The 26,154-nt window shown below is 41.2% G+C and overlaps 2 protein-coding genes across 2 annotated transcripts in view; one reads left to right on the top strand and one right to left on the bottom strand.

Moving 5' to 3' along the window:
• The window catches only part of LOC311264034 (RNA polymerase II elongation factor ELL), a 29,680-nt gene extending 10,050 nt beyond the window's left edge, over positions 1 to 19,630 (top strand). The window contains exons 3-12 of the mRNA XM_084364563.1: positions 4,647 to 4,774; positions 5,279 to 5,433; positions 7,778 to 8,019; positions 8,662 to 8,786; positions 10,608 to 10,722; positions 12,333 to 12,789; positions 13,314 to 13,377; positions 13,858 to 14,029; positions 14,131 to 14,175; positions 15,127 to 19,630. Coding sequence (XP_084220689.1) covers positions 4,647 to 4,774; positions 5,279 to 5,433; positions 7,778 to 8,019; positions 8,662 to 8,786; positions 10,608 to 10,722; positions 12,333 to 12,789; positions 13,314 to 13,377; positions 13,858 to 14,029; positions 14,131 to 14,175; positions 15,127 to 15,237 — 1,614 coding nt within the window. The 3' untranslated portion in view covers positions 15,238 to 19,630. The remainder of the gene's footprint in view (positions 1 to 4,646; positions 4,775 to 5,278; positions 5,434 to 7,777; positions 8,020 to 8,661; positions 8,787 to 10,607; positions 10,723 to 12,332; positions 12,790 to 13,313; positions 13,378 to 13,857; positions 14,030 to 14,130; positions 14,176 to 15,126) is intronic.
• A 118-nt stretch (positions 19,631 to 19,748) lies between these two features.
• Positions 19,749 to 25,026, bottom strand: pex11a (peroxisomal biogenesis factor 11 alpha). Its single transcript, XM_084364564.1, has 3 exons — positions 24,687 to 25,026; positions 24,415 to 24,530; positions 19,749 to 21,117 (listed from the first exon to the last, which is right to left on the bottom strand). The coding sequence occupies exons 1-3, from the start codon at positions 24,740 to 24,742 to the stop codon at positions 20,549 to 20,551; spliced, it is 741 nt and encodes a 246-aa protein (XP_084220690.1). The 5' UTR covers positions 24,743 to 25,026; the 3' UTR covers positions 19,749 to 20,548.
• Positions 25,027 to 26,154: the final 1,128 nt, after the last annotated feature.

The raw sequence follows: 26,154 nt of genomic DNA, 5'->3' as shown, positions 1-26,154 counted from the left end.
CATACAATCATCAGCACTTAAAGGAATAATATGTAACATTCCCACATTAAAATGTCAAAAAATGACTACAACCCTGTTACGTTCAAACTCATATAACATTTTTATTGAAAGTAAATTTGGCCCTGTCAAATTTCTTCAGAGAAAGGAAGTCTGCCAAGTAGCTTGCTAGTTAGCGTTGGGTTGGCTAACGATACTTGCAGCTATATCACTATAATTAAATGGCATAACGTGAATAAATGTGACTACATGTAACGTGAGGAAAACTTTAATACATTACATCGTCCATGAACCGGTCATCATAAAGATATTCGACAACAATGTTTGTTTCCTTAAAGCTGCTGTTATCGTTGCTGTTGTTTTAGCTAACTGTCTGTTCTGCGGATAGCAATCCTCTCCCTCATCTCTACGTCACCACCTAATCAACCAGACATAGCAACAAGCAGACTGCTCTCTGCCAATTATGAGCAGACAGGACCGCCTCTTTATGGAGTTCTCTGTCCTGATTGGATAAAGTGGGCAGGGATACCAGAAAATGTCTGTTGTCTTTTGCTGCATGAGCAGGAGGAGAGACATGGGTTACCAGCCTAACACTCTATAACAGTGATTACTGAATACAGAGCTATTTAACACTGTACAACACAAAAAATATTGCTAACGGCTGCTTTAATAAAAAGACAGCAACTCCCATGATCCCACACTACCTCACAACATCATCAAACGCTGTCTTTTGTTATTGTTTGTATTAAAATATCCCTTGCAGCAGAAATGAGATAAAGTTTGTTTTAGTTGCTGTCACAGTCACAGTCTAGTCCTTGACCTGAGAGCGCCGCAGTTGTATTTTTATATGAACTCTGTTTGCCGATTTGAGAACTTGTTTTTCCTATTTGCACTTATTGTGACTCATTAACCACGTTGCTCACATATACAGAGATGATTCAGTATCTTTGTATTTATTTTTGCTCGTTCGTTTGTTATCGTACATGGTGACTCCACAAATTCTGACTGATAATCGCTGCTCTCTGTTGACACGGGGCCTAAACCGTCTGCTAAATATTTGACCTAACTCCCTGCATCATGTGCCTGGCGGGAGTGTGGGGCTTCCTCCGCCTAAAAAAAGACAAAACGACAATACACACACACACACACACACACACACACACACACACACACGGCCTCAGGGGATAGGACCAAATCTCCATATGGAGAGGTCTGTGACTCAGCGTCTCTATGTAAATCTACACCTCCTACTTGACTGACAGCAGCTTCAGGACCGCAAACCTGTTGGGTCAAGTGGTGTCCCTGAAACACCTCAAGTTAATTTCATCAGTCTGGGTGAGATGATGATGAAAAAGGCCACTTTGCATAAATTGGCTGTGATGATTAGTGTTTGCTGTAGACGCCATCTGTAAACGTCCGGTTGTTAAGACTACAGCAAAGTTGTTGAGTTGGTTCTTCTTGTTTTTGGTATGCGGTGAAAATGTCTTCGTCTGACCAGGTAGCACGATTGTCAACATGTTATTTCCTGAAGCGCTAAAGATAGAAAGCATAGGGCAGTAATAACAGCAGACTCTGAGCAGAGTAGGGAGAGCGTCTCATGATAACCACCCTGTTTTTCAGTGTTCCGCCTCCACCAAACAAATTGAGGCCGTATGATAACGATATACTAATTGTTGAACGTTAACATTGCAATATGTAAGAATATTTTTTTTTTTTTAAGTTCAGGACCTTTTTTAAAAACCTCCCTGTTACCCCAAGCTCCCAGCCTGGACCACTAGCAGCATGGCTAACTGAGCTAACTAGCTAACAGCAACTACAATTGGCATAGTTAGGGACTACTCTGGCGGTATACCGCACCGTATTTGTTGTGACCAGACGGGGTTAGACTTTTAAAGTGAGTTCCTCACAAAGGAATCCACAGTCCAACAGCATTAAACAACTTAAACGAATCATCCATGGACGGGGAAGGTCTCATATTTCATGTCGCGTTACATAAAAAGGTGATTAACACATATAAATTGCAACAAATTGTTACATACAGCCCCTTAAACTAACTCTCATTAGGAAAGCGTATAAGCAACGTCTTGTTTTTTTGTTCCTTGCTGCACATTCAGGGTTAAGTCCAGACAGGCTCTGCTTTACGAGTCAGGAACTGGGAACTAATGGGTTAAATGACATATGGTTATGAAGCTTGAGAAGGAAGCTGTGAATAAAACGGGGGCAACCTCTGAACAGTCTGACCTGAGTGACATTGATTAGAATTAGAATGTGAAGTGTGCACGGTGGCATGGATGGGGGTGACAGGCAAATCTAATGCATGGCTGGAGGGGGCTCATGCTGCTGCCATCGACTGAAAGAGGCGACGTGGTGGCACTATTGCGATGCTAAATGCGTAAATGTGCGCTCTCGTCTTATCACGAGCTGGCTTTTGTTTCCGCGGCGCTCTTATTTTTAAAAAACAAATTCAAGCGCAGTTCTTCTGCATGCTTCCCTTTACTTCAATGACCCAGTTTTAGTGACTTGTTGCTTCTAATTTTGGTCAAAGCGGCTACTACTTTACTCTCTTAAAGTAATAGGTCCTGAGGACACAGCTCGCCTCTTGTCCCCGCTCACTTTGATGCTTTTTCGGTTGATCGTCCTTAATTAGCGTAAAAAAAAAAAAACCCAAAGCGGACATATGCAGGGCTGCGCTTTACCACTTCATGTGAACGATCAGACATAAATAGGTCAGAATTAATGGTCAGCTGTGTGTCTCAAGTGTCCGTGGCCTTGTGGGCTGCTTTGCGTTTTTGTGTTGACATGGGTGGGCTTGTGCACATGAGGGAAAGCTGGAGGCTGATGGGGGTAGGGTGAATGGCATGCGTTGGGTTTTAGAAGAGGAGGAGGGGTGTCGAGGAGAGGAGCTGTTCATTGGCTCCGTGCTGCAAAAAAAAAAAAAAAAAACTGCTTATGGCTTTGCTGCATGACTGGGCATTTGTGACAGCTATAGTCCTGCCTGCCACATCTGCCAGGGACACTGTGCTCGCAGCCAGTCAGCTTATAATCAATCACTTGCGACTGATAACTAAAGAGGCAGCTTCAAGTCCAGCTGACTGACGTTTGTTTTTCTTGAGACCTGCAGTTAAAAAAGCGCCTGTGTGCTTTGGCCTGAGGTGGTACCACGAGGTCTGCTACAAAAAGGAGTGCAGGAGAGGAAATATTTGAGCTGCTGCAGCCATCTCACATAAAGTGCAACTCATCAGCAAGCGTGTATTCATGCTTGTGAAGGATGGTTGGCAATCATCTGGCTCCTGTTGAATCTAGGACATTCAATCAACAAAAGCACTAAACTGGCCATTTTCAGGCTGAAACACAGCTGCAGGCGGTGCAGAAGAGAGCCGCTGCCAAATGTGTTTTAAAGGTCATATTACCTGTTGGTTAATGACTTTCTATGTTGAACTGTCCTTTTAGAGGAAGTGGGTTTTTGGGTCATTTTATGTAACAGGTCTCTGACAGAGATAGACCTCACCCCGCTGGCTTGTGTGCTGCGTGGACAGTCTGTGACAGAAGAGGTTATCGTCTAAGTGAGAAAGCTGTCCGCTGTACTATTGTTGTGTTTCGCCTTTCAGACAAGGCTCCTCCCATGACTGGCTGCAGGTCATCATCCTCTGACCTGGGAGGTACCGTGTGGCCTCTGTGATTGGCCCAAGTGGGAGATTATTTAGGTCACAAAAACAGCGACTCAAAGATTGCTCCAATCTCTTTCGATTAAAAAAAAAAAAAAAAAAAAGCTGCTTTTGTTGTTTTACTTTATCCTGTGTTTTTCCACTTTCAGATTATATTAAATCAGATCAGGCTGCATCTGGGAGAGATAAAACTGCTTATTGCATAACTAACCACTCACATTAGCAATGCTAGCCGAAACACTCGAGCATGTCGGAGTGTGCTACAGAGGATTGTAACTGTGGAAGGCTCAAAATAAACTTGGCTTTTAAATACCTGAATACCTGTTGCTTACCATTAACTTCATCAGCTGTGACTTTATGTGATTAGTTCACACCTATTATATCATTAATTCATTATTACTGAATAACCTGTTTCATAAACGATTCCAGTCACATAAAACTTTCAGACCCATGTGTTTGCTTTGCATCTCTGAACAACCCCATCGCCAGAAGAAATGTTTATTTATCTTCAGTTTTGTGTTGACGACGCTGTGATTCGGGTCTTGTTTAGGTTTTGGCATGAAAATCACTTGGTTAGAGTTTGAGAAAGATAAAGTTTCGGCTTACCTGGTTCAGTCGCCACGAACACGACGGAAAAATGTCCCGATGTCTTGCTATAAATATCCAGTGATTTCAGGCTTACCAGTGTCGAAGCGCCGTCTCGAACAGTGGCCTCTGGTTAGGAAGGCGTCTCTCCCAGCTCGCACACCACATAACACTTTTATGTAACCAAAATTCAGCGGACCCGGGGCATATCAGATGACAGGAAATCTCGGCACATCCTTCATTAATTCATGCATTAAACCATCACGAGCCACTGGTCAGTCAATCATGAGTCAGTGATGTGTACCTTTTGTTATAAACGTCTACTTTTCTTCGAAAGATGCTCAATGTTTTTGAATGATTTGATACTGATTGTTTTTGTTTTTTTATTTGTCTTTATAGTACGTAAAGATCCCGGCGCCGACCCCCGAATCCCCTGATGGCTTCAGAGTCTTCACGTTCTACCTGTCGAGTGACAGCAAAGACAAACCTCAGTCCAGCTTCGACTGCATTCACCAGTATGTCTCGGGGTAAGCAGCACACAGAAGTCTTTCCACACTCGACCACAAATGGAATTTGTAGTAAATTTAGTGTCAGAGTGAGCCTGCGGGGCCTTTCCGAACAGTGGCCTCTCTCTTCAGTCCTACAACAACAGTCGGTACCGCTGTCAGGCTGCGTTCAAACAAGACGACAATAACACCCGAAGGCCGTCATGACTCAACTGACCTCGAAGGTGTGACCAGTAATAAGTGAGAACAGAGAGGTAGTGTTTGAGGTTATGCAGGGTCAAAGCGTTGATTAAAGCTTTAGATTAGAGCTGCTTTATTTATACTTAAGTCTTTTAGTCTTCAAAACTGATGCTTTTTAACACAGGAGTAGAAATGCATGCGGATAAGTCAAAGAACCAGTTTGTATGACAGCAAGAATCTCTAATACTTGTGTTTGACAGGCTGCCAGTTAATTGAGCCGAGCCAGAGAATTTGTAAGCTTAAACCCTTAAATCTTCTCCCTCTTCTTGTTTCTCTTTCTCAAAGGGAGGGCAGGGATCACCTGGAGGGCCAGGGCAGCATTCAGGACAAGATCACAGTTTGTGCGACGGATGACTCGTACCAGACGACCCGGGAGCGCATGTCTCAGGTGGAGAAGGACATCTGGAGCCGCTCAGCGATTGAGATCAAGCCGGGGCCAAGTAAGCTTTTGCCTAATAGCTGTATCCACATTCTGTTGTATCTTCCAGCCTGCGTCGTGGCAGCATTCAAGCACGTAGGGATCAAGGACAGATAACCGGAGAGTTTTCATGTTCCCGGAAAGCTTCTAAACCATCGCTTCTCACCATTTCATCCTGCTGATAATTGCCATATGGTGTGGAAGTTATCACATAATTGATCAAAGTGCTGCGTTGCAATTATTCATGCGAGAGGGATGCCGCTCTTTCTTGTAATTTTCCTTTCATTTTGACCAGATTGCTCAGGCAGAGTGCCAACTCGCCTGCCAGCACCATTAATGTGATTGAGTTTGCCAGAAGTATGTGCTAACAAGTCTCATGCTGATGAAGTTTTGCCTAAAATGTAATTACACTAACTGGAATTTAATTTATTTCCATTTGATAAAACACATCATCTGAAGAAGAGGTCACTCTTAACCTGCAGTGATCTGGGCCTAACATGAAGGATCTCTTTTTTGCAATTAATTTTCTTAGTCACTGCCTCGCTGCCATGGCTTTGGAGTAATTGTCGATTAAATTGACCGTGCTTCAACTTTATAAATGGTCTAGCCTTGAGGCCTCGTGACATTATGAGGACCTGTGTGAATTTAACTGCTTGTCTAGATTATGTTTTATGAATGGAAAGGCACTGTGAAGACCAAAAGTACAACATGATATTTGGGGTAATTGCTGAGGAAGCCGGTTGTTCAAACTGGCTCCTAAACATTATGTGTCACGCTTCGCTGCAGAAACAGTCTCTCAGAGGCTTTTTTAGGAAATAAATGTAAAATGCCCGGCACATGTACGCGTCTAATAAAGAGATTCTTGTTAGAAACATGCAGTTACAGAATATCTCATAACTTTACTTCTCTTCTCGTGGACGCCAGAAAGAGAAATGAGTTACGGATCAATGTATGTGCCATATGCAGTGGAGAGCACACAGCTGTTTAGTGGTGACTGACTGTCTTTTTATGGTACAGTAATGCTACACTCATCAGAAAGAATGTCCGTATACCAACTCGCAATTACAGGTTTCAGAGTAGAAAAATGTCCAGAGTTCACATAATGATGTATGATTTGAAGTTCAGGGAAAAGAAGACACTGACAAATAGGCAGCGGAAATTCGTGCACACCTTGGAAAAGCATTTTTTAAAATAAATTCAATACGTTTCAAAGTCTTGATTTGCCCTCTCGAGCATTTATAATGATTTTGATCTTGATTTAGTTTATTTTTACTGTCTGGTCATTGCTCATAAATACGCCCACAACACTGTAAAGAGCGTCAGTTATCCCAACTGATACATCACTGTCATTACGGGGAAACTGGCATGCGAGTGTTTGAAAACTTCCCTCGAGCTTCTTTAATTTATTACCGTCAAACAAGGCGTCTAGTCGCTGCTTGTCTGAAAAGTGGCAGTGCAGGTTGTTTCAGTGTGAGAAGGATATTTGTCTAAAATCTTCATGGCCTGGTTTAGGGTAATTGTTGAAACAAGTTCCTGCAAGACTGTTGTGTTTTGCATGGTAGATTTAAAGTGACTCCATTTGCATCTTACAAGGAACGCTGCTGTGAATATTACATATTTCTGAACTATCGAACGTGTAAACATCTTCAGTTTGCACGGGATCGCTGCCCTTTAAAAACATCCTGAACACACATGATACTTCTACCATGTTGTCCCTTTGGAAGCGCCGTTAGCCTTTGACCTATAGAAACCTCCAAAGTATGGCTTAATGTTGTAATGAGATTACGGTCTGTAGATATCTATAAGCACTGCCTGACCGGGTCCAACTGAATTAGTACTGCAACAGGAAGAAAGGGCCTCTCTGTGTTAGTCCCTTCAGTTTCCATGCTCCTCTGTTTACTCAGCAGTAGGCTGACCCTACTCTCAAACCCCTTTCACTGTTTTCCACTTTTTCTGTTTTATGTGTGTACATTGCCTTTCAGATTGGGCTGAATATACTGCACATACTGTATCGGTTGAGTGTGCATAAAGCAGATTGCATGACAATGGAGAGATAATGAAGATCAAATGTATGAGGTTGTCTCTTGTGTGCAGGCCTCTCTTTCAAACTTAGGGTGTGATTTGTATAACTGGCCCGAGGACTGGATTAGGGATGATACGTTGGCTGTGCTATTACATGATACTGTCAACGTATGTGAATGCCGTTATCAGATCAGTTATAATCTCCTTGCTCCTCTCTAGTTTTGTGCGATTGAATGGCCATTCAGAGACAGATTTAGATTTCTGCTGCGATAACTTTTTGATTCGATTGACCGAAGAAACGTCACGTTGAAACTCTGCTGTGTGTCCCTTTGTTTTGATCTTAGGTAAGTACATGAAGGTCCAGAGGAAGCAGGCTCTGGTATCAGGCTCGGATAGCAGCAACAAGCACTCCCCCAGCAACAAGAGGAGCCTGGTTGCCAGTCCTGTGGCTCACCGGTCCTTGAGGGATCGCATCATTCATCTATTGGCCTTAAAGCCCTACAGGAAACCTGAGCTGCTACTGTGGTTGGAGAGGGAGCGGGCCAGTCCAAAGGACAAGGCTGACCTGACCTCAGTATTGGATGAGGTAAGACATCTGGCACATTGTCGACTGATGGTGAAAGATGCAACAAGGAGAAGAAAATACAAACAATGTTAATGTTATAGCTGATTTTAGAGGATTTAAACTAAAAACCTAAATTATCACCGAACTTGTTTGCTAATGATACTAATGAACAGACATTCGCTGCACAGCTATAACGCTGAGCTCTAAAAAAGGTGCTGTCAGTAAGTTTATTTCAGGCATATTTCCTGTGTTCACAATGTATGAGTGTCCCACTGTAGTCATCAAGTGGAGCCTGTGCCGCTGCTGGTAGCTGTAATTAGGGCTGTGCTTTAATTATCTTTGGAGGAGAAGATTGTGTTTTGACAGGAGAGGGGTGGGGTGTCTCCAGCTGGGATCTGACTACTTTCAGAATTGAAAGTGGTTGGTTTGCCTAGATTCGTATCAGCAGGATTAAGTCGTATAAAGGCAGGGTTAAACTGTTGACTGCAGAAACAATATAGACCCACTGAAGAAAGGTCTTGTTTTATTTAAATATAAGGTGGAGTTACGGCACGGCAGGTTAACACAGTTCAGTGCTTTTATGACCTCAGCTGGCCTGTTTTCCTGTTATAATCTGTCCTCTGTCTGTTGATTTATTTACATGAGGAACTGTCTGTTTTTCAGGTTGGTAAACTAAACCCTAAAGACCACAGTTACTCTCTGAAGGATGAGCTCTACAGACACGTGCACAGAGACTGGCCTGGATATCTAGAAGAGGAGAAGCAACTCATCCATAGGCTCCTGATCAGGTGGGTGGTAAAGCAAAAATAATGGTATTTTTAAACCTGGGCTGAGTCTCAAAAAAAAAAGCCACAATGACTGCAGCATGATCCTTGACAGCAAATGCAGTCATCGAAGTACGTTGACTAAAGGTGCTTGATTTTGCCATTGACGGGCTAAGATGTGTCTGACAACTTGTTTGTTAAAAAGAACGATTCGATGCAATACGATACGATACGATACGATACGATGCGATGCGATGCGATGCGATACGATTCGATATGCAATGTACTTTATTGTCCCCTTAGGGAATTTTTTCTTGGGCTCAGTGTAGCTGCATTTAAGTAGTTTACAAACCACAACTGACATTATCAAAAAATATTGTGTTTACTTTTTTTAAAGCGATGAGCTATCGTCAGGAGCCACTGAGCTTAGTTTAGCAATAAAGACTGGAGACAGGTATACTGGTATACCTGGTATAACAGGTATTCCACGTACCAGTACCTCTACAGATCACTAATTAATACGTCAAATCCTGTTTGTTTAATCCATACAAGAACCAAGTTTTAGAGGTGTACGTAGACGTATTTGTTACCTTTGGACAGAGTCAGGCTAGCTTTTTCCCTTGATTTCAGTCTTTGTGCTAAGCTAAGCTAATCATCCTCAGGCTGTAGCTCTTTATTTACCCTACAAACACGAGAGCGTAATTCATCTTTTCATCTCCATCAAGGCAGGAAAGCAAATAGCACATTTCCCAAATTGTCAAACTGTTGCTTTAAAGTTCTTTCAGACCTTAAGAGGCCCGTTTGCGTAGATAATGCAGAAAAGACTACGGGATGGATGCGTTTTGACAGTGCTGGCGTTGATACAGAAAGGCCCCTGAATTAATGTAGAAGTCTGCTGTGATCACGCTGAAAAGGGGAGCTTCTAAATGACTATTTCTCTGCACTGATGAATCTCTTAATGGACACATCAAAGAAGAGGAAAATATTCCATGCACCGAGTTGCCAAATGGCATTAGCATGGAAGAGCAAGGCTGAGCTTTTCAGGGCGAGCTTCCTCCCCTCGTACGTTTCTGCCTGCCAGTAAACATGCGGGCCATGTGCTTCATGAGCATTTTGGAAAAAGCGCAAGTCATGTTGGCTGATTGCACAACCCCCCTCTGTTCACCACCCCTGCTAAGTGTAAAAAGCTCACAATTGTAATCATCAAACTCTTTGCCAAGTGTGATAAAAATGCGATAGCCTGTAAACACTGCAAACTCCAGATTTGTTTCCTCTAGTTTATTCATTTCTCGGAGTAGGTTCTTCTTATTTACCGTCATTAAGACATTAATATGTTGATGTTTAATGCGTCTGAACTGCACACACACACTGACCATGTGATTAAAGAGGGTTGCATGAATCCTCTTGGGGGGGTGTGACTTGTTGTGGCGTCTGTTTGAGGAAGGAGCTGTAGGAAGCAGATTAACAGAGAAGAGGGTTTGGTCCTACAGGAGGTGAAATCTGCTGCTATTGTTCTGCTCACTGGACTCTGTTTAGTCTTTGTGGTTGCCTCCTGTAGACTGCATCACCAGAGACACAAAAAGTTCCACATAAACACGCAAAAAGCTTTGATTGAAGTAAAAAAAAGACCTACAGTTTTCTAATGTCAGTGATTATTTCCTCTGCCACCTCCATCTTTCTCTCTGCGTGTCATAATAAATGATAATTGCTCATCCACTTGCTCTTAAATCTGCCACTGAACGCTTTATGACCTACATACTGCCTCTTCCTGTTTGGCTTTTCGGGCCATTTACCTCGCAGTTACTGTCCGACTGAAGGTGCTGTGTTCTTCCATCTTTCTTTCAGGAAACTTCAGCCAATCCACAGTAGCCAGTTGAAGAGTCCCCAGTCCAACCATTCATTCCACAAAACTCCCGGGGACTCTCCTTCACAACTCAGTCCTGCCAAGAATCTCTCCACGGTAATTATCCACCTTCAGGGAATTCTATTTTCCTCCACTTCCTCTTTCTTCAGAAAAAAACAGACAGGGTATGTCCTCTTTACTGGAATTATGATATTTCTGCTGTACGTTTTGTCATAACGGTGAGTAGCTTCCGAGTATATACTTAATTAAAGGAAAGGAATGAAGTTTTGGAAAATGCTGATTCACATTTGTAAAAGATAGACAGCACTCTAATGTCTTCTGCGGTACATACTGTTTATAGAGTAGCTGGAGCTGGTTAGGTTAGTTTAGTTTAAAAGGTTTCACGGTACACTGATTCTGAAGTTGTCAACAACTAACAGAGACTTACAGAGACTCAATAAACGTACTGGTCCCTGTCAAGAAATCCTCTGGCACACAACTGGTAGTAAAATCTTAACTGTTTTGACTTGACTTTCTTCCTGTGGGCCAAAACTTAAACTTTATGGTCAGCCACAGGACAAAAGCAAACACCAGTTGTGTTTTATTGGATTTTTAAGATGCATAATGGTAAGATCCCAAGTTCCCATAACTGAATGACTTCTAAGGGTGGGGAAACAATCGATTCTCTCATGAAAGTTTATGTCTTGATGAAGAGAAGACATTATGATTTCCTGTATAAATGTTATAAGACCTGGCTATAAAATGGAAATAAACATGGGCGTTGTGTTAACGTCGTAGCTAGGCTGCTTCTTCAGTTTTGGTGGGGAAGGCTGAGCCAAAGCAAAGAAGATGAAATTATATTCATCTGTTTATTTCAATTATGGTCATCACAAACAATAGTAATAGTAATCTAGTATTTTAATTCACCAGGATGCATTGATTATCTTTTTATTATCGCATCATAGCCCTCTGAGTCAATATCAAATCTAATTATGTGGTGCCCAGAGATCCCCGGCCACTTCCTGTGCAAAAAAAAACCATGCCCAGATTATGAAACTCAGTAGAGAACAAACCTCCACCAACCTCCACCAAGATACCAGCAGCCTAAAACCAGCCTAAAACAAGCAGCCTAAAACAAAAGTGAGAAAAAATACTACTAGATCTGTCTGTTTATCCGGATCCACAACAAAAATTAAAGGGGTCTATTCTGGGCTGCTACCCATCCTCCATCCAGGTTTCGTGTAAATCCGTCTAGTAGTTTTTGTGTAATCCTGGTGACAAACAAACAAACTGGGTGAAAACATAACCTCCTTAGCGGAAATAATGAGTGCTCCTACATAGTTAAAAGGCACTTTAAACTCACAGAGAAAAAAAAACAGAGTTTATATTCAAATTTTAAAAAACCTTGGATCATACAAACTAGATAAAACATGTCAACATGTGAGCTGTTGTTACCGGTGGACAGAGGACGGCTAGCTGCAGCTTTTTGATTCCTGTGTTAATGCTAAGCTAAGCTAAACGGCTGCTGGCGATAGCTTCATATTTACTGTGCAAATATGAGAATGGAGGATCTACTCTCAGCAAATAACATATTTCCGAAAATGTCAAACTACACCTTTAAAGTAAATACTTATGCACATGCTACAGGCTCTTTGGCACAGCCCATGGAAGTTTAATATGTCAAAGTTAAACCAAATAATTTACTATGTTCTTTTTTTCCATCCTAGAAACGCCCACTGCCCTCAGACCCATCCAACGTTCAGACCCCCAAAAAACAAAGACTATTAGACCAGTGTTTGCCTCTGCAGTCGCCCTCTTATGGAGACTACGGCACAAATGGGACTCGTAGCTCGTCCAGTCATGGAAACTCTGGCGTGCAGATCAAACTGGAGTTTGACAAAACCAACAATCATCACCAGGGGAGTCCACATCGTCTGTACTCGCCGCACAAACTCAGCGGGACTTCTACAACTCCTAAAGTGGAGAGGACAGAGCCGGCCCCTACTCCACCCAGCTCCAAGCTCCCACACACCGACACATCCATTTGCACTGACCAACAGTTCACCAATGGCCAACATAAAAAGAAGAGGTCCAAAAAGCACAAAGACAAGGAACGAGAGCGCTTAAAACCCGACTGGATCGAGACCAGTCCAGACCTGAAGCAGAACCAAGAAAATCTCAAAGGTAAAAAGGCCATAAAACTGTTAAACTGTCTTCTCTCTAAGGTTCTGCCACACTTCACATATTCCATTGTGTTGTCATGAATCTGTTTTAGATTATTTGTCCGAGCCAGGACGTTAACCTCTTTTATTTAACAAAGCATAACTCAAAAAACTGTAGTTATAGCTGCTGCTGCTGGAAGCCCACAAGGAGAAATTCATGTATTTTCATTTGAAAGAGCAGTGAGTGTTGTCAAGACTGCAACACTCTCTCTCCGCCCTCCAGTCCTCACCCCTCGCTCGAGTCTGTTGATGATTGACTGCGAAACAGCTGGGTGACCTACGGTCGAGCGAGTCAGCAGGCAGCATTGCCTCCCACTCTGATCTGCTGACGTGACTGCTTGCCTTGGATCGGATCTGTTATCGGAGGCAGCGATAAATGATTCCATCAGCCTTGATATGATGGGCGCATTATCGCATTTGCATTGGCAGATTGCTTTAACCTTTTTTTTCACTGCATGTGCGTGTGTGTGTTTTTCCTATCTGCAGCCCATGAGGGAGAGAAAACACCTGTCAATCGAACCTCAGCAGAGGAACTTCCTGACTATTTAATGTAAGATAAATACACACTGCGTCCCTGACTGTGCTGTATGTTATAATCCCAGATTCAGAGGGGATTTGTGATTCACGAGTGAAATCCAAATAATTGTCACAACACCAGTGGGTCCACACAAGTCGCTGTTGATGTCATCTGTCACCGAGGGGTTTAGGTTACATTGTCTAACCGAGTGTTGTTGAGAAAAGAAACGGACTCGTCCCAGAAGGGTTCAGCTTCAAAACATTCACATAAATAGAGGGAAGTTAAACACATGTGTAAATGAGCTGTCACACAGCTTTCACTGAGAATGGCTTACATTTATACATCTGGTCAACACATCATGCTCTTAAATCAGTGACGTGTCAGGCCTCTCACTCCACTGTTCTGCAGTGCCATCTGCTGGGAGGATTGGGGAAAAACAACTTTAAGAGATCACTTCTGCTTTCAAATATCAGCCTTCAAAACGTTCGGTTTCTTTTTTTTTTTTTTTCTCAGAAAATACAGCACCATAACAGCACTGGAGCAGCGTCAACAGTACAAGGACGACTTCTGTGCCGAGTACGATGAATACAGAGCTCTTCATGACCGGATCGGGGCTATCACAGAGATGTTTGTTCAGTTGGGCTCAAAGATCAACACCCTCTCGCCGGGAACACAAGAGTACAAGGTACTGCTCTGATCCAGGAGCCTTCAACTGCTCTGATTCTGCTGAAACACTGAACAAATCAGACTCATCCTAACACTCTTTCCCTTTTGTAATCTTTTCAGCTTATGGAGGACCAAATTCTACAAAAGTACCGGAAATATAAGAAAGTAAGGATTATTTCAAGTTGACCTCACTTCATGTAGCACGATACACTGGGCCTCATGCAAGAACATATTCATTATCAAATGGCACATGCAAGGAATTTAAGATAATTTACACATTTAAAAGAGGTTTTCTTGCTTGAAGCATCAACTAAAATCAACTAAAACTTCAAAAACAAAGTAAAACTTCCAGTTATGTAAATTTTCTGTTCACCTTATCAGTGTGATGTGCTTCTTGGCTTGCCAGTTCACTGAGAGATTGGACAACTTCCCCTTTTCCATGTTATTGCCATGAGTAATTTGGCATAACAAATTTTTACAGTTCATCGGTTGCTCGGAAAATTCTGCGTCAGACAAGTTTTATATGCATGTTGCTGTCCAGGGGGAAAATCATCTGTTAAAGCAGTTTTACATCACCTGCAATCAAATTTATCATGTCATGTCTTCCTGGACGACCTCCCGTGTTAGTCAGGGACTATTATGCTTCAGCAAGACATCTGCTATCCAACTTCATGGCAACCAATCCTTCATTATTTTCTGGCCTGGCTTTGATTGTCAAGTTAAGTCATTTTTTTAATTTATATAGCCCGTATTATGATATTATAAACCACAGTTTGCCTCAAGGGGCTTTACAATCTCGATTGGGAGAATGGAAGAAACTTAGGAAGAGCAGCAGAGAAGGGGGCCCTCCACAGGGAATAGATCATAATCATAACATCTACATTTTGATGACAATAAAACATATATATTTAGATTGTTGTTAGGATTACTTTTGGCCCCACTGTTGTTAAGAAAGCATTAGCAATATGGCTACCGCTAACGGTCTGGCTATAGTCCAAATGGTTGGTGAAAAACAACCATAAGAATCCCAATTTGACCAACAGTTTCTGCATAATGTTGGATTTTGATGTGCATTACCAACAGCTCACTGATGCTCTCTTGTTTTTTTCTTTTCAGAAGTTCCCTGGGTATCGGGAAGAGAAGAAGCGATGCGAGTACCTCCATCAGAAACTGTCGCATATCAAAGGCCTGATCACAGATTACGACCGAGCACAGGAACTCTCCTAGTAACTGGCCTCCGCCCTCAGCAGGGTGTGATACGACTGGACCAAAAGACTCCTGACGGACACAAAGACTGCCCAGCCGGGTCCTGGAGTCGCGGAGACACTATTCACTTTACTCCTCCGAGCGTCAGTGGAATCGAGGAGCGAGGTTATTTTTCAAAGGCGGGCTGAGACCACCGACTCGTGATCAAACGTTGGCCCTTTAACGTTATGGCTTTTGACGACGAGCATCGCTGTAATGGCTGGATTTTGTTCTGCTGTAAAATGGTCAGATGACAAAGTGAAAGCCAAAATCTGTGGGGGGGGTTTTCTGAAATGCGAAACAGATGTGATCCTTCCTGCTTAATTGCATTTTTTTTATTCTATTCTTTATCTTATCAGAACTAAAAAGAAGTTGATTTATAAAAAAAAAGTATTAAATTGATGGTACAATCAATCGTAGGGGAAAATAAATGCTACTAAAGTCTTTATATTTAACACAGAGGAATTTGTTTATTTGCTGTTTGCTGATAGAAAGTCGAACAATGAGAGAATACATTCAATCACATCAGTTATTCATTAATTACAGTATTAATGAATGTTCATGGTCGTGCCATGAAGACTGTCCGACCACCTGCAAACACATTTTATCATCCATACAAAGCCTGTATTTCTGCAGGACTAAGACCCTTCAAAGTACGGGTGTCACGATTTTTAATACCGTGTGGAAAATCAATCAAAATGAGTTTGAAATGAGTTTTCAGTTTCAATTATCCAAATCAAAAGCACATGCTGCAAAAAGTGTGGGGGTTTTGCAGTTAAAGACCCTTCTTCCAACTAGTGACTCATCATTTTGTTGCCAGCTGACTGGTGAAATAGTGTTATTACATTTTAAAGGTGCAATATGTGAGAATTGGCCATCTGTTGAATTCATATGGGAAACAGTTAGGGGGCAGCGTAACTGCTAACTGCTGCTATATGTAGCTGGTGTTAGCTAGTTAGTTCAGTTAGCCATGCAGCCAGCGGTCCTGAACCGGAGCTCGGAGCACCACGGGGAGTTTTGAAGTTTGGATCACTAACACAGGAGCTTTGGACTGAGACAGGCTGGGGGTAGCTGGTTAGCATGCTAACTTTAGTAGGTGTATCTGCATCAAAATACATAGACATCATAACGTCAAAAGTATTATTTCTTTACATTCTGTTGGTAATTTTTGTTATTTTTTGTATGTTTTCAACTAAAATCTTACATATTGCACCTTTGAATACATTTTTTTGTTACAGGACGATCGCCATGTCAGAAAATATGACTGTTTCACGGTATCGGGGTAAACTGTATTACACAGTTTTTGTAATAATAAGCAGTTGCAATGACCCTTAAAGGAATAAAAACAGAAGGTATTTTCTAGTTGGAAAAGTTTTATTATCATTTCCCACAATATTGGGACGCTAACGGAAGTTTAAATCGGAAACTGAATCAAATCGTGACGTTAAAATCGAAGTTCAGATCGGATCGTGAAGGATCGTGACACCCCTACTTCAAAGCTTTATCTGAAAGTATCACTATAAAGATGACGTGACATTTAAAACACAACACTCAGAGTTGTTTGACATCATGCCACTGAATCTGTGGTGGGCACCAGCTTCTTTGAGCTTTGATCATGAGGAATTTAACCCGCTAGCTTTCTGCTAACGTCCTGTTTCATTTCTGAGAAATGTTGGAATGCCACAACCCCCTTTCCCACCGGCACCATGACGCTGGTTTCAAGACAGTGCTTGTGCACATTTAGTGTCAATCTCACCCACATGTAGCCTACCATGAACTGCCTTTTCATTATCACACCTCTGTTTTTATTTACGCTGTAGATAAATGATGACAAGTTGCTTCATGGAACACTCAACGGGCAGTTTTAAAACCTAAGAGGGTATTTATGTTGGTAATCCGAACATTTTGATTTTCTATGATCTTTTCTTTGGTTTAGGTCTTGAAGTGGGATTTAGCTGAATAACAGTAATTCACTTCAGTGCTGGATGTGACAGAGATGCCTTTAATAAATTGGACTGTAATTGTTTAGCCCCATGTGTGAAGCGTGGGGAGGATGGCACTGTGGGTCGGTCACTCGCTTCTGACCGCTTTGGGTTGAGCTGGGTGTACAGGAGCAGGCCGACCTCTAGAGGCTGCTAGACTCATTGTAGACTTTCTGGAATTATTTGTACCGAGGCAGGTGCACCTGAATAACCGCAACCTGTAATTTTATTTCACTTTAATTAGCTGTGGCCTGAAGTAGGAAGTAGTGATCAGATTTCAGTTTTCTCTGCATCAATGTAGCTGTGCTCACAACTGTTGTCTTTATGGGAGAATGAAGCTAATATTTGCCTTAACGTGTATGTTCAGACATTTCCAAGATGATCCCTGTTCGGAAATGTTCTTGCACAGTTCGAAGCGTTCTCAAACTATTTCTGTACATGTCTTTTTAGTTTGAAGGAAAGTTCAGATACTGGATAGTTGTTGTGCAACAGTTGTCTCATCCGTGTTTGGTCTTATTTTTGTCTTAATCATTTTCTGTTTTAGCTTCATTTGTTGTCTCATAATCTGTCGGATAATCATGAACTGTAAAAGGAAATTAATTCACTGTCTCGTCCTATCAAGCACCACTATCAAATGAATCACTGCAAAGATCTAAAATGAAATAACGTGCTTCGCTTCTTCTTGATCTCTCAATGCAAATCCTCAACGGGCTTATTGTCGTGTACTCTGCAGCTCTTTTGCGTAAGTTAAACGTACATTTTTTTTTTTTTTTTTTTACATTTGGTATTCTGGGATGTTTGAAGGATTAGCAACAGTTGCTCTGTCTTGGCACATATGAACGTTTCCAAGAAAGGAATATTTATCAGCACTGACTATTGGGAAAATGAGAATTGTAAGCCCAGACAAATATCATCAAAGCTACAAAAGCTCCGGTACACATACACAAATGTTTTTATTATTCCGGCTGTTCGCGGGATTAATCGATGAATCTTTTGTCAATATGCATTTTGTTTTGCTGAGCAAATGTGCCGGATCAGCGTGCTTTGTTCTGGTACTGGATCTGCAAATCATTGAGTTCAGTTGTATTCAAAGAGAAGAACACACGGCCTGCTCAGTTATACAAAATTATTTATTTGTGTTTCACACAATTTTCCATTCACATCAGAAAGGTACTGAATTTTATTTTTAATGACTGCAGGATGTCTAAATAACACGATTTAGACCCTGAGATCTTAAATGTAATAATTTCCAGAACTAATTCAAGTTAAGGGCTTTTCCATTTACCACTAAAGAAGTATTGTAATCAAGCAAATTGCATCATGGGAAAAAAAAACTCCCTTTGGTTAAATATCAGTTGAATCACAGTATGAAGATAATTGTACCATTCGTGTTACTCTGTGGTGTTTTTGGTAAGCGGCCCCTCTGTGAAAAGGGCTTCTCAAGTGCTAACTGTGATGTTTTTCTACTGTTGCGGGAGCGAACTACTGAAGGTGCCTTTTTCATTCCAAGAGCAGATCCCCTCTGCATGTTACTATCATTGGTATTCTGGTGAAAGAAAACTTGGGCCAGCAGTATTTACACATCTGTAGCTTCACACTGTTGCCACTTTTTCAAAGTGCTTTGTGCGTCATTTTTTTTAGATCGATCAGATTGCCTTGTAAAATGTATAACGTGTATCAGCACTGACGTGACAAAGTACATTTTCCCCCCCAAGAATATTTGAAGGTTTTCCAGGACACCGATGAAAATGCATCTACTGTTAGAGTTTGAGAGAACGTCCTGGATTGTGTTTTCGTTTCCAGCCCAGTTTCTACAAATTAGTTGTGTTTAGTTGGGTTTGTTGTGCCCCAGTGGAAAATGTGAAATTAAAACATTTTTTTGCCAATTATAAATGACTGCAATCTACCTAGGAGAACAAATTTCTTTTATTTATTGCTTTTTATGTGTTTGTCCTGTTATGGATTCATCTTTGCATAGTTAGTTTTTTTCATTTTTTTTCACAGCAAAACTCAAAAGTATGGTGAAAGGGAAATGGAATATATTTTTGCAATTTTTAAATGGCGGATGCTTTATTACGATGTCATCCTCTCGAGAAAAGCTTTCAGAAAAAAAAACAGTGTATTGTTGTCTCAGTATAATTGAAAAATAAAGCTCTTTTCAATTCAACAATGTGTCGTGTTTTCCCCAAGAGGGCAGTGTTACTCTATCTGCTCACCGCTCAGACAGTTAATGACTCACATCATTACAGTACAAACACGTTGGTTTTTAAAAAAGAACCATTTTAAATCATTATACTTATTATGTGGCTATTAATCTGTCATCAAACATGAGAGTGAACACAGTCATCTCAGCTGGATGAAACTAATACATACAGTATAATATCATGTGCACCTGCAGCTTTAAGGACTTAAGTTCTATTATTTACCAGTTGGAGGTCTCTAGTTCGTCCCTGTGAACTTTTTTGGATGAAAAAAAACAACAAAATACACAAACATACAAATCCAAACCAATATATTAAGAATTTAATTGTGAACACATGATCCAAGGTGCCTTTTTCCATTAAAATAGTTATATTAGCACCATTAACAGCAGGTGGTCTTCGCACTCCATCATTTTTTTTACACATTTTTTAAGTTAACAAACTCAAAGCACTTTTGTTTGAAGATCAACTTATTCATCACGTGAATCATAGGAGGTAAGACTTTTAGCAGCATTTTATCCCAAAAAAAGAGGCCAGAGAAAGACAGAAGGACCTGAAGTGGCAGCGCCACTCAGATGAAGGTCTTATTTTTACAAAAAGATGGATGCAAAAGCAGATACAAAAGCTTACATCAGTAAGAATGAGTACAAAAGTTAAAAAACTGCTGGTGTTATGAGTGATGTTAGAGAGGACAGGAATGCACACTCTATGACCTTTTAAATTACAACTAAATACAAAAGGTTACTATACAAACTTGATTTGCTCCTTTTTAAAAACCTGGTCTTAAACTTTGTCTGGTCCAAAGTCAATGTATTGTTTTTGTCTATTTCATAAGTACGATGTAAAAAGTACAGTCAATCTTTTTTTTGGGAGGTACAAAACAATCAAATCCAGTCATCCAAGAAACTTGCAAGTCTTTCAGTTATTGCCGACTTGAGTTTGGCGCATATCATACATCCTACATAAATGTTAAAAAATGTGCCAGTGACGTGTTTCCTGACCTCACTGTGCACAAGGTTGACCTTAGTCCACATCTACAGCTAGAAACTCCTTGTTGTGATAACGTTTTTATCTGAAGTTGGTCAATCCGGTTCATTTCTACCCTCGTTATCACGGTTTGATTCTTAACTCGGGCTGTGTGAGGGTCAGAATCCCAATCAGTGAAGATATCAGACCACAAAATCCCACCACACCTGCATTTGACTGGTATATACCCAACCTGTCTAGGGGAATGAAGAGATCACATATGTTCTTCAGCGTGTCCAAGGCGATGGCCGGATGTGATTTTAGGGTCTCCAACAGCACAAAGAGAAAAGCATCCAGCTGTGGAACGACAACGTCGACTACTTCAGGATTCTCGCTGAGATGTCGATCCATTTTCTGTCTAAAGTGCTCATCTCTGGCTTTCTGTGCCATTAACTGAAGAACTACATAACCATCCCTGGTCAGATGCATAACCAGCGAGAGGAAGTAGCAGCGAGAGGCATTAAGGCTCCAGCGTTCCTTGTCGATATCGCGGATAAGACCGACACTTCTGGCCCAAAGTGCATTGTCACAGATAAAGTAGAGGGCGCGGTTGATGTTGGCGGCAGTAAGGCACAGGCCCAGCACTCGGTCAGACAGTCGCATGGTTCGCTTAGCAGCCTCAATGGAATTTATTGTGTTTCCCAGCCTGAACACTGACAAAGAGGAAGGAGAAAAAGGGTATTAGAGCAGTAATCAATTTAATATGAAATGTCAGCTCAACATTTCATAGCAGCAGCCCACTGTGGACAGCACAACAGAGTTCAGCTTCATTTAAACCAAACTACAGTATGTTCTTCTTTCTGATGAAATAACTCACACTCTCCATTCACTTGGTGTGTTTACATACTGTGAGTGTCATTCCCAGCTTGTTAAAATACTTTTGGATGTCAGCCAACAGCATCATTATTTGATAACCTGAAAATATGTGCACAGAATTTCCACACGTTTGAGTCCAAGACAAATGCAGGAAGCCGGAAGGAAAGCCGTTTTTAAAAGTCTCTGTGTGTTCATCTCTTGGTTCTTTGTAGCTTATTACTGAATCTCTGTGGTTTGAAGTTTAGTTTCTCTCCTGGGTCCCCGTTTGTACTTTCAGAAATCTGCTTTAATTTACCATTTCATCATGTTCAACAAGAGGCGTGTTAAGTTACTGCTGCTTCAAAGATTTCATATAACTGAACAACATTTATTGGGAAGAATTTACATGAAATGAGTTATGTTTATCACCAAACTAGCAAAGCTTTGTTAGCAGCTATTCTTTTTAATACTGCAGGGAAGAAGAGCATTTACCTACAGCCACTCCTTTGACAATTACTCAAGATGAGTGTGTCGCAAGATAAAGACGCACCTTTGAGCACCTAAGCCCTGCAGTGATGCAAATGCAAATCCCTGCTGGGCTGGGCTGACGTGCCGAGTCAAGCCGGGCCAGCGCATGTATATGGATAAGTCCCACAGAACCGCTCACACGTACTAATATTCATGTGTGGCAAGACCCAGCCGGCAGGCAAAGTGAGAAACAGAGAAGCTTGGATTACAACACACACACACAGTGTGACTTCATTCTCTGCCAAAGATCCCCTCAATCCATTAGCAATAAATAGATAATTGCACCGAGACTAATGTCCAAAATCTAATTTACTTAACCTTTATATTGTGACACCTGCATGTCTCCTCCACACCCATTACCAAAGCCAGGAAAGCTTGGCACAGATACAGGAGAGCCCCGTGGCTGCAGCTTTGAGGAAGAGATAATTAAGTGGTACACCAACAGAGCGCTGCCTCTGCCCCGATACAGCTCGACTGCACCACCATCACGCAGGACCAGGTCTTTAATGCCTGACCCTGCTCTGAGGCAGCACCTTATCCTTCATTTCCATGTGTGGAGTGAGTGTCAAGTCAGTCCCTGAAATATTTGAATTCATATTAAAGCCGCGACTTGTCGAAGTTCAAAAAGTTTTTAAGTTTGTGAAGTAGATCTATCAATAACTCTCAGGGCCAGTCTTAAGGTCATCGGTATTACATCCACAGTTGGTGCAGTCACCCACACAGAGTCTATCCCAGCAGTCAGCTCACAGTGGAGGAAAAGCTACAGACTTCAGCACAGCCAAAAACAGCCATTAGCCTGTGGGCAGAGGGCACGTAGATACCAAGGAGAAAAACCTCACTGCAATTTGTACTGCACTTTTACACAGCACGAACAAACACGACCTGACACAAACGTTACAAGTGTTGCTACTGTTCAGGCCACCATCTACTGATTAAAGTGAACACAAGACAAGATTAAAAGAATCTTGGAGGCTCGCCACGTCTGCTAACCACTATCCTGAATTAAACCCTGGTATGGCAGTAATAGGATGGAGGGTTACCCAACAAAGTTTTGCATTTCGCTAATTACACCAGACTACTTGTGTAATTTTTTGGTTTGTGACTCATAATACACGTCTTACTTCAGGTTCATTACCCAAAATGACAGTTATTGCCATCCGTGACATTTGCTTGGATGCAAATGTTCAACTAGTACAACCTTTCCCTGTATTTCATGACTATGTGAACTCTCTGCCTGCATGAATATGTAACTGTGATGGAGTTTTTAAAAATAGCATATAAGATTTGATTTGAAGATTGAGGTACTTGCACTGGGGAACAGCTGTCGATAGAAAAGCTCTGCAGTGTTTTATTCTGTTCTTTCAAAGAAACTGAATTTCCTCCAAAAAACGTGGCTGTTCCAAAAGTTTTCATACATTAAAGATTATTGAATTATTGACAATAGAATGTACTTTATGGAAATTGAAGAAAGTCATTTAACTTAAACTGTTATTTGCTGTAACACAGACAGCTTCCGTCTTGTTGGCCTTAACGAGTGGGCAGTCAAGATCGAATCCTGACCTTGATGAGGAGATATGAATCTTTACAGAGAAAATCAGCAGCGAGACAGGGTTTCTGAGGGCGTTTCAGAAAGAACCTGAATTAATTCAGAGGATTGTTGTGCAACATACCACAGTTATATAATATATATTCAGGAACGGAGCGATGGAATAATAAAAAAAAGGAGTCAAATAAAAGAACTAGCTTTAACCAAAACTTTTAAAAACAGGGCGAGTGGTGAAATGATTCGGCAAAATACAAAAAAAAGAGCCTGACCGATGCTCGTTTCTTGGGGCCAGTGTCTACATTAGGGAGTAAACCATTCCCATATCTATTTATTGGTCAATTTTCTTCTAAAATATACAGTATTTACGCAGAAGATATATATAAAGACACTTTTTTTAAAAATGATTCCTCATGTTGTTATTAAACACTTACAGAGACACATTTGTAACGGAGGCAGGATATTTTACAGTTAAAAAATAAGCTTTATTGTCCAAAAATGACATCAGTGTACGTAAACAGTCAATAATAAACTGACAATAGGCCAATATCCAACTGATTTATCAGTTTTCATAATTAATTGAAAGCTTGAATCATCAAAGTAAGTCACTGGCCTGTTCAATCTTCTTAAAGTAAAGTACCTGCAGCTTTAATCCGTTACTTTCTTTGTGTGCGTGAGTTTATTAAATTAAAAAACAAGCTATAGCTAGTATAGACGATTTCATCCTGTGCACAGGGACATTTTAAGAGGCATTTTTCACACTTCGGCTCAATTCAGCAAAATAATAATTAAAAGGATCAATCCTAATAAAAGTAATGATTGATGTGTGTACATATATATATATAGGGCAAAGGGGAGGGACTGTGTGTGACATGTGTGAGCATTAGGCACTTATAAGTATAGTAAGCACAGTGTGGTATTGTTTTTAGAACTGTACACACTGTACAGCATTTAAAGTGTTTCCTAAACAGGAATAAATATTTACCAGTGTATTTCTTTAAGTAAATTATGTCCTCATTTCATGTAGGACCTCCTGAGCCCACCTCAGGACCCCTCCCTGACTTGCAGTTAGAGTTATACTCACACTTTCGTCCAGCGCTCATGGTGGCTTCAAGACTTTTGAGTTTTGCCACGAGGTCCTTGCTTTCTGAGTTGTTTCGAAGTAAATATATGGACAGTGCACATGCATACTGGGTAGCCCTGAAATAAAGAAAGGCAGAAGGTGGAGGAAGAAAGTTGTCATTCATTCATTCACTGAAGAACTGTCTGCCTTTGCTCCACGCTCATCTAGGATTCAACTAATAAAATACCAAGTCGACAGCTCACAGGCAAAAAACAGAACTCTGAACAACTCACCTGAATATACGGTCCCTTCCTTGACTTTGGTTTGTGAACTTTACAACAGCGTCCATGTTTAAATCGGATAAGAACAGGCTGTTCTAGTTCAGCCAGCTAGAGGCACAGACGGACCCGGAGTTACGTTGAACGTAAATGTCTTGCTAACGTTGATAAGAGTGTCATTAACTTGTCCTCAGCTGCTAACACAACGTTAGCAGGGGCGGTCCACCTCGCTGCCTATTAAATGTCAGGCAGATAATCTAATGTTCCTTTAAACTTCTTCCACGCTCGCATTAAGCTAATTTACCAGCCGGTTTAGTCGATACATGACAGCTGAGCTGAGCTGAGGAACGCGTACTTGTTTCACTACGGACAGCTATTGAAACGGACCGAGAGTCGAACGGTTTTTGTTGACGGACCAGCGCGTTACTATTGGTTACCGAGGTAAATGTACATTTCTGTACGTAGAAATAATCGCAAAATTAAAAAACAAAAACAATAGAACAACAATTTACGTTTAAGTAGCACGTTTAAGTACAAAAAACATCAGTTTCTTAAGATTTACGGACAATATGAAAACAAAACATTTCAGACTATGGGACGCAGGCGGTCACTGTGAGTTAAACTTCCACGATTGTATAACAGGAATTTTCCACTGAGTCTTTAGTTGCTTGGAGAAAAAATAACTTTTATGAGGTGTTACATGTGCCGTAAAACTGAGAGACAGTAAGTGCCTAAATGTTTTTAAACGACAGGGGGCGATGTGGCAGTTGTTTGACTGTCAGACGCCATAAACAAAATAAAACTATAGTTTCCCACATTTAAAAAAAAAACTATTGAATGGGTGTACACATGGTTTTTATATGCTTTCAGCTTAGTTTTTATTATTATTATTATATCTACTGTGCAAAGGCTGTCTGGCACAGTGTAGAGGAAAAATAAAAGTCACATTGGTGTACTGGACTAATCAATGGTGGACTTTCACAAATGTACCCTCTCTGTAAATAAACAAACGTGTGACACGTGCAGCTGTGTGCCTATCTCTCTCACTCTCCTTCTGTCTTCCTCCCTGGTTTCTCCTCCTCGTCCTCTCTTTCTAGACTTCTCTGTGCTGGACCATCAGCCTTCCTGGGATATCTCTCTCCCCTGGCTTTTGGTGTCTCAGTCCATATTCTGGATCTGGATCTTCATCCTGCAGTTTTCATTGTCGCTCTCAATTCCTTTCTGTCTTTGTTTACTTCCTCTATCTGCTGGAATGCTGTGCTTGATGTCCATCCTCTAATGTTACTATGTTAGTCAATTCTGTTCACACTGCATCTATTGCATGCTCCTTGGAGATGGATCTCTTCTCTCGTACTCTTCGGGAGGTTTCTTCCATTTTCCCCCCCACATATTTAAAGGCGTAGATGAATTGGTGTATGTGGCAGTAATACGTAGGGGACTTGCAGACGCATTTCATATTTCATGCATAATCAAATATCTGAAC

This window comes from Pagrus pagrus (assembly GCF_965226575.1).
Source record: "Pagrus pagrus genome assembly, chromosome: 10".
In the NCBI taxonomy this organism is placed as follows: Eukaryota; Metazoa; Chordata; class Actinopteri; order Spariformes; family Sparidae; genus Pagrus; species Pagrus pagrus.
The sequence above is the reverse complement of the archived record's forward strand: the minus strand, read 5'-3'. Positions and strand labels throughout refer to the sequence as shown.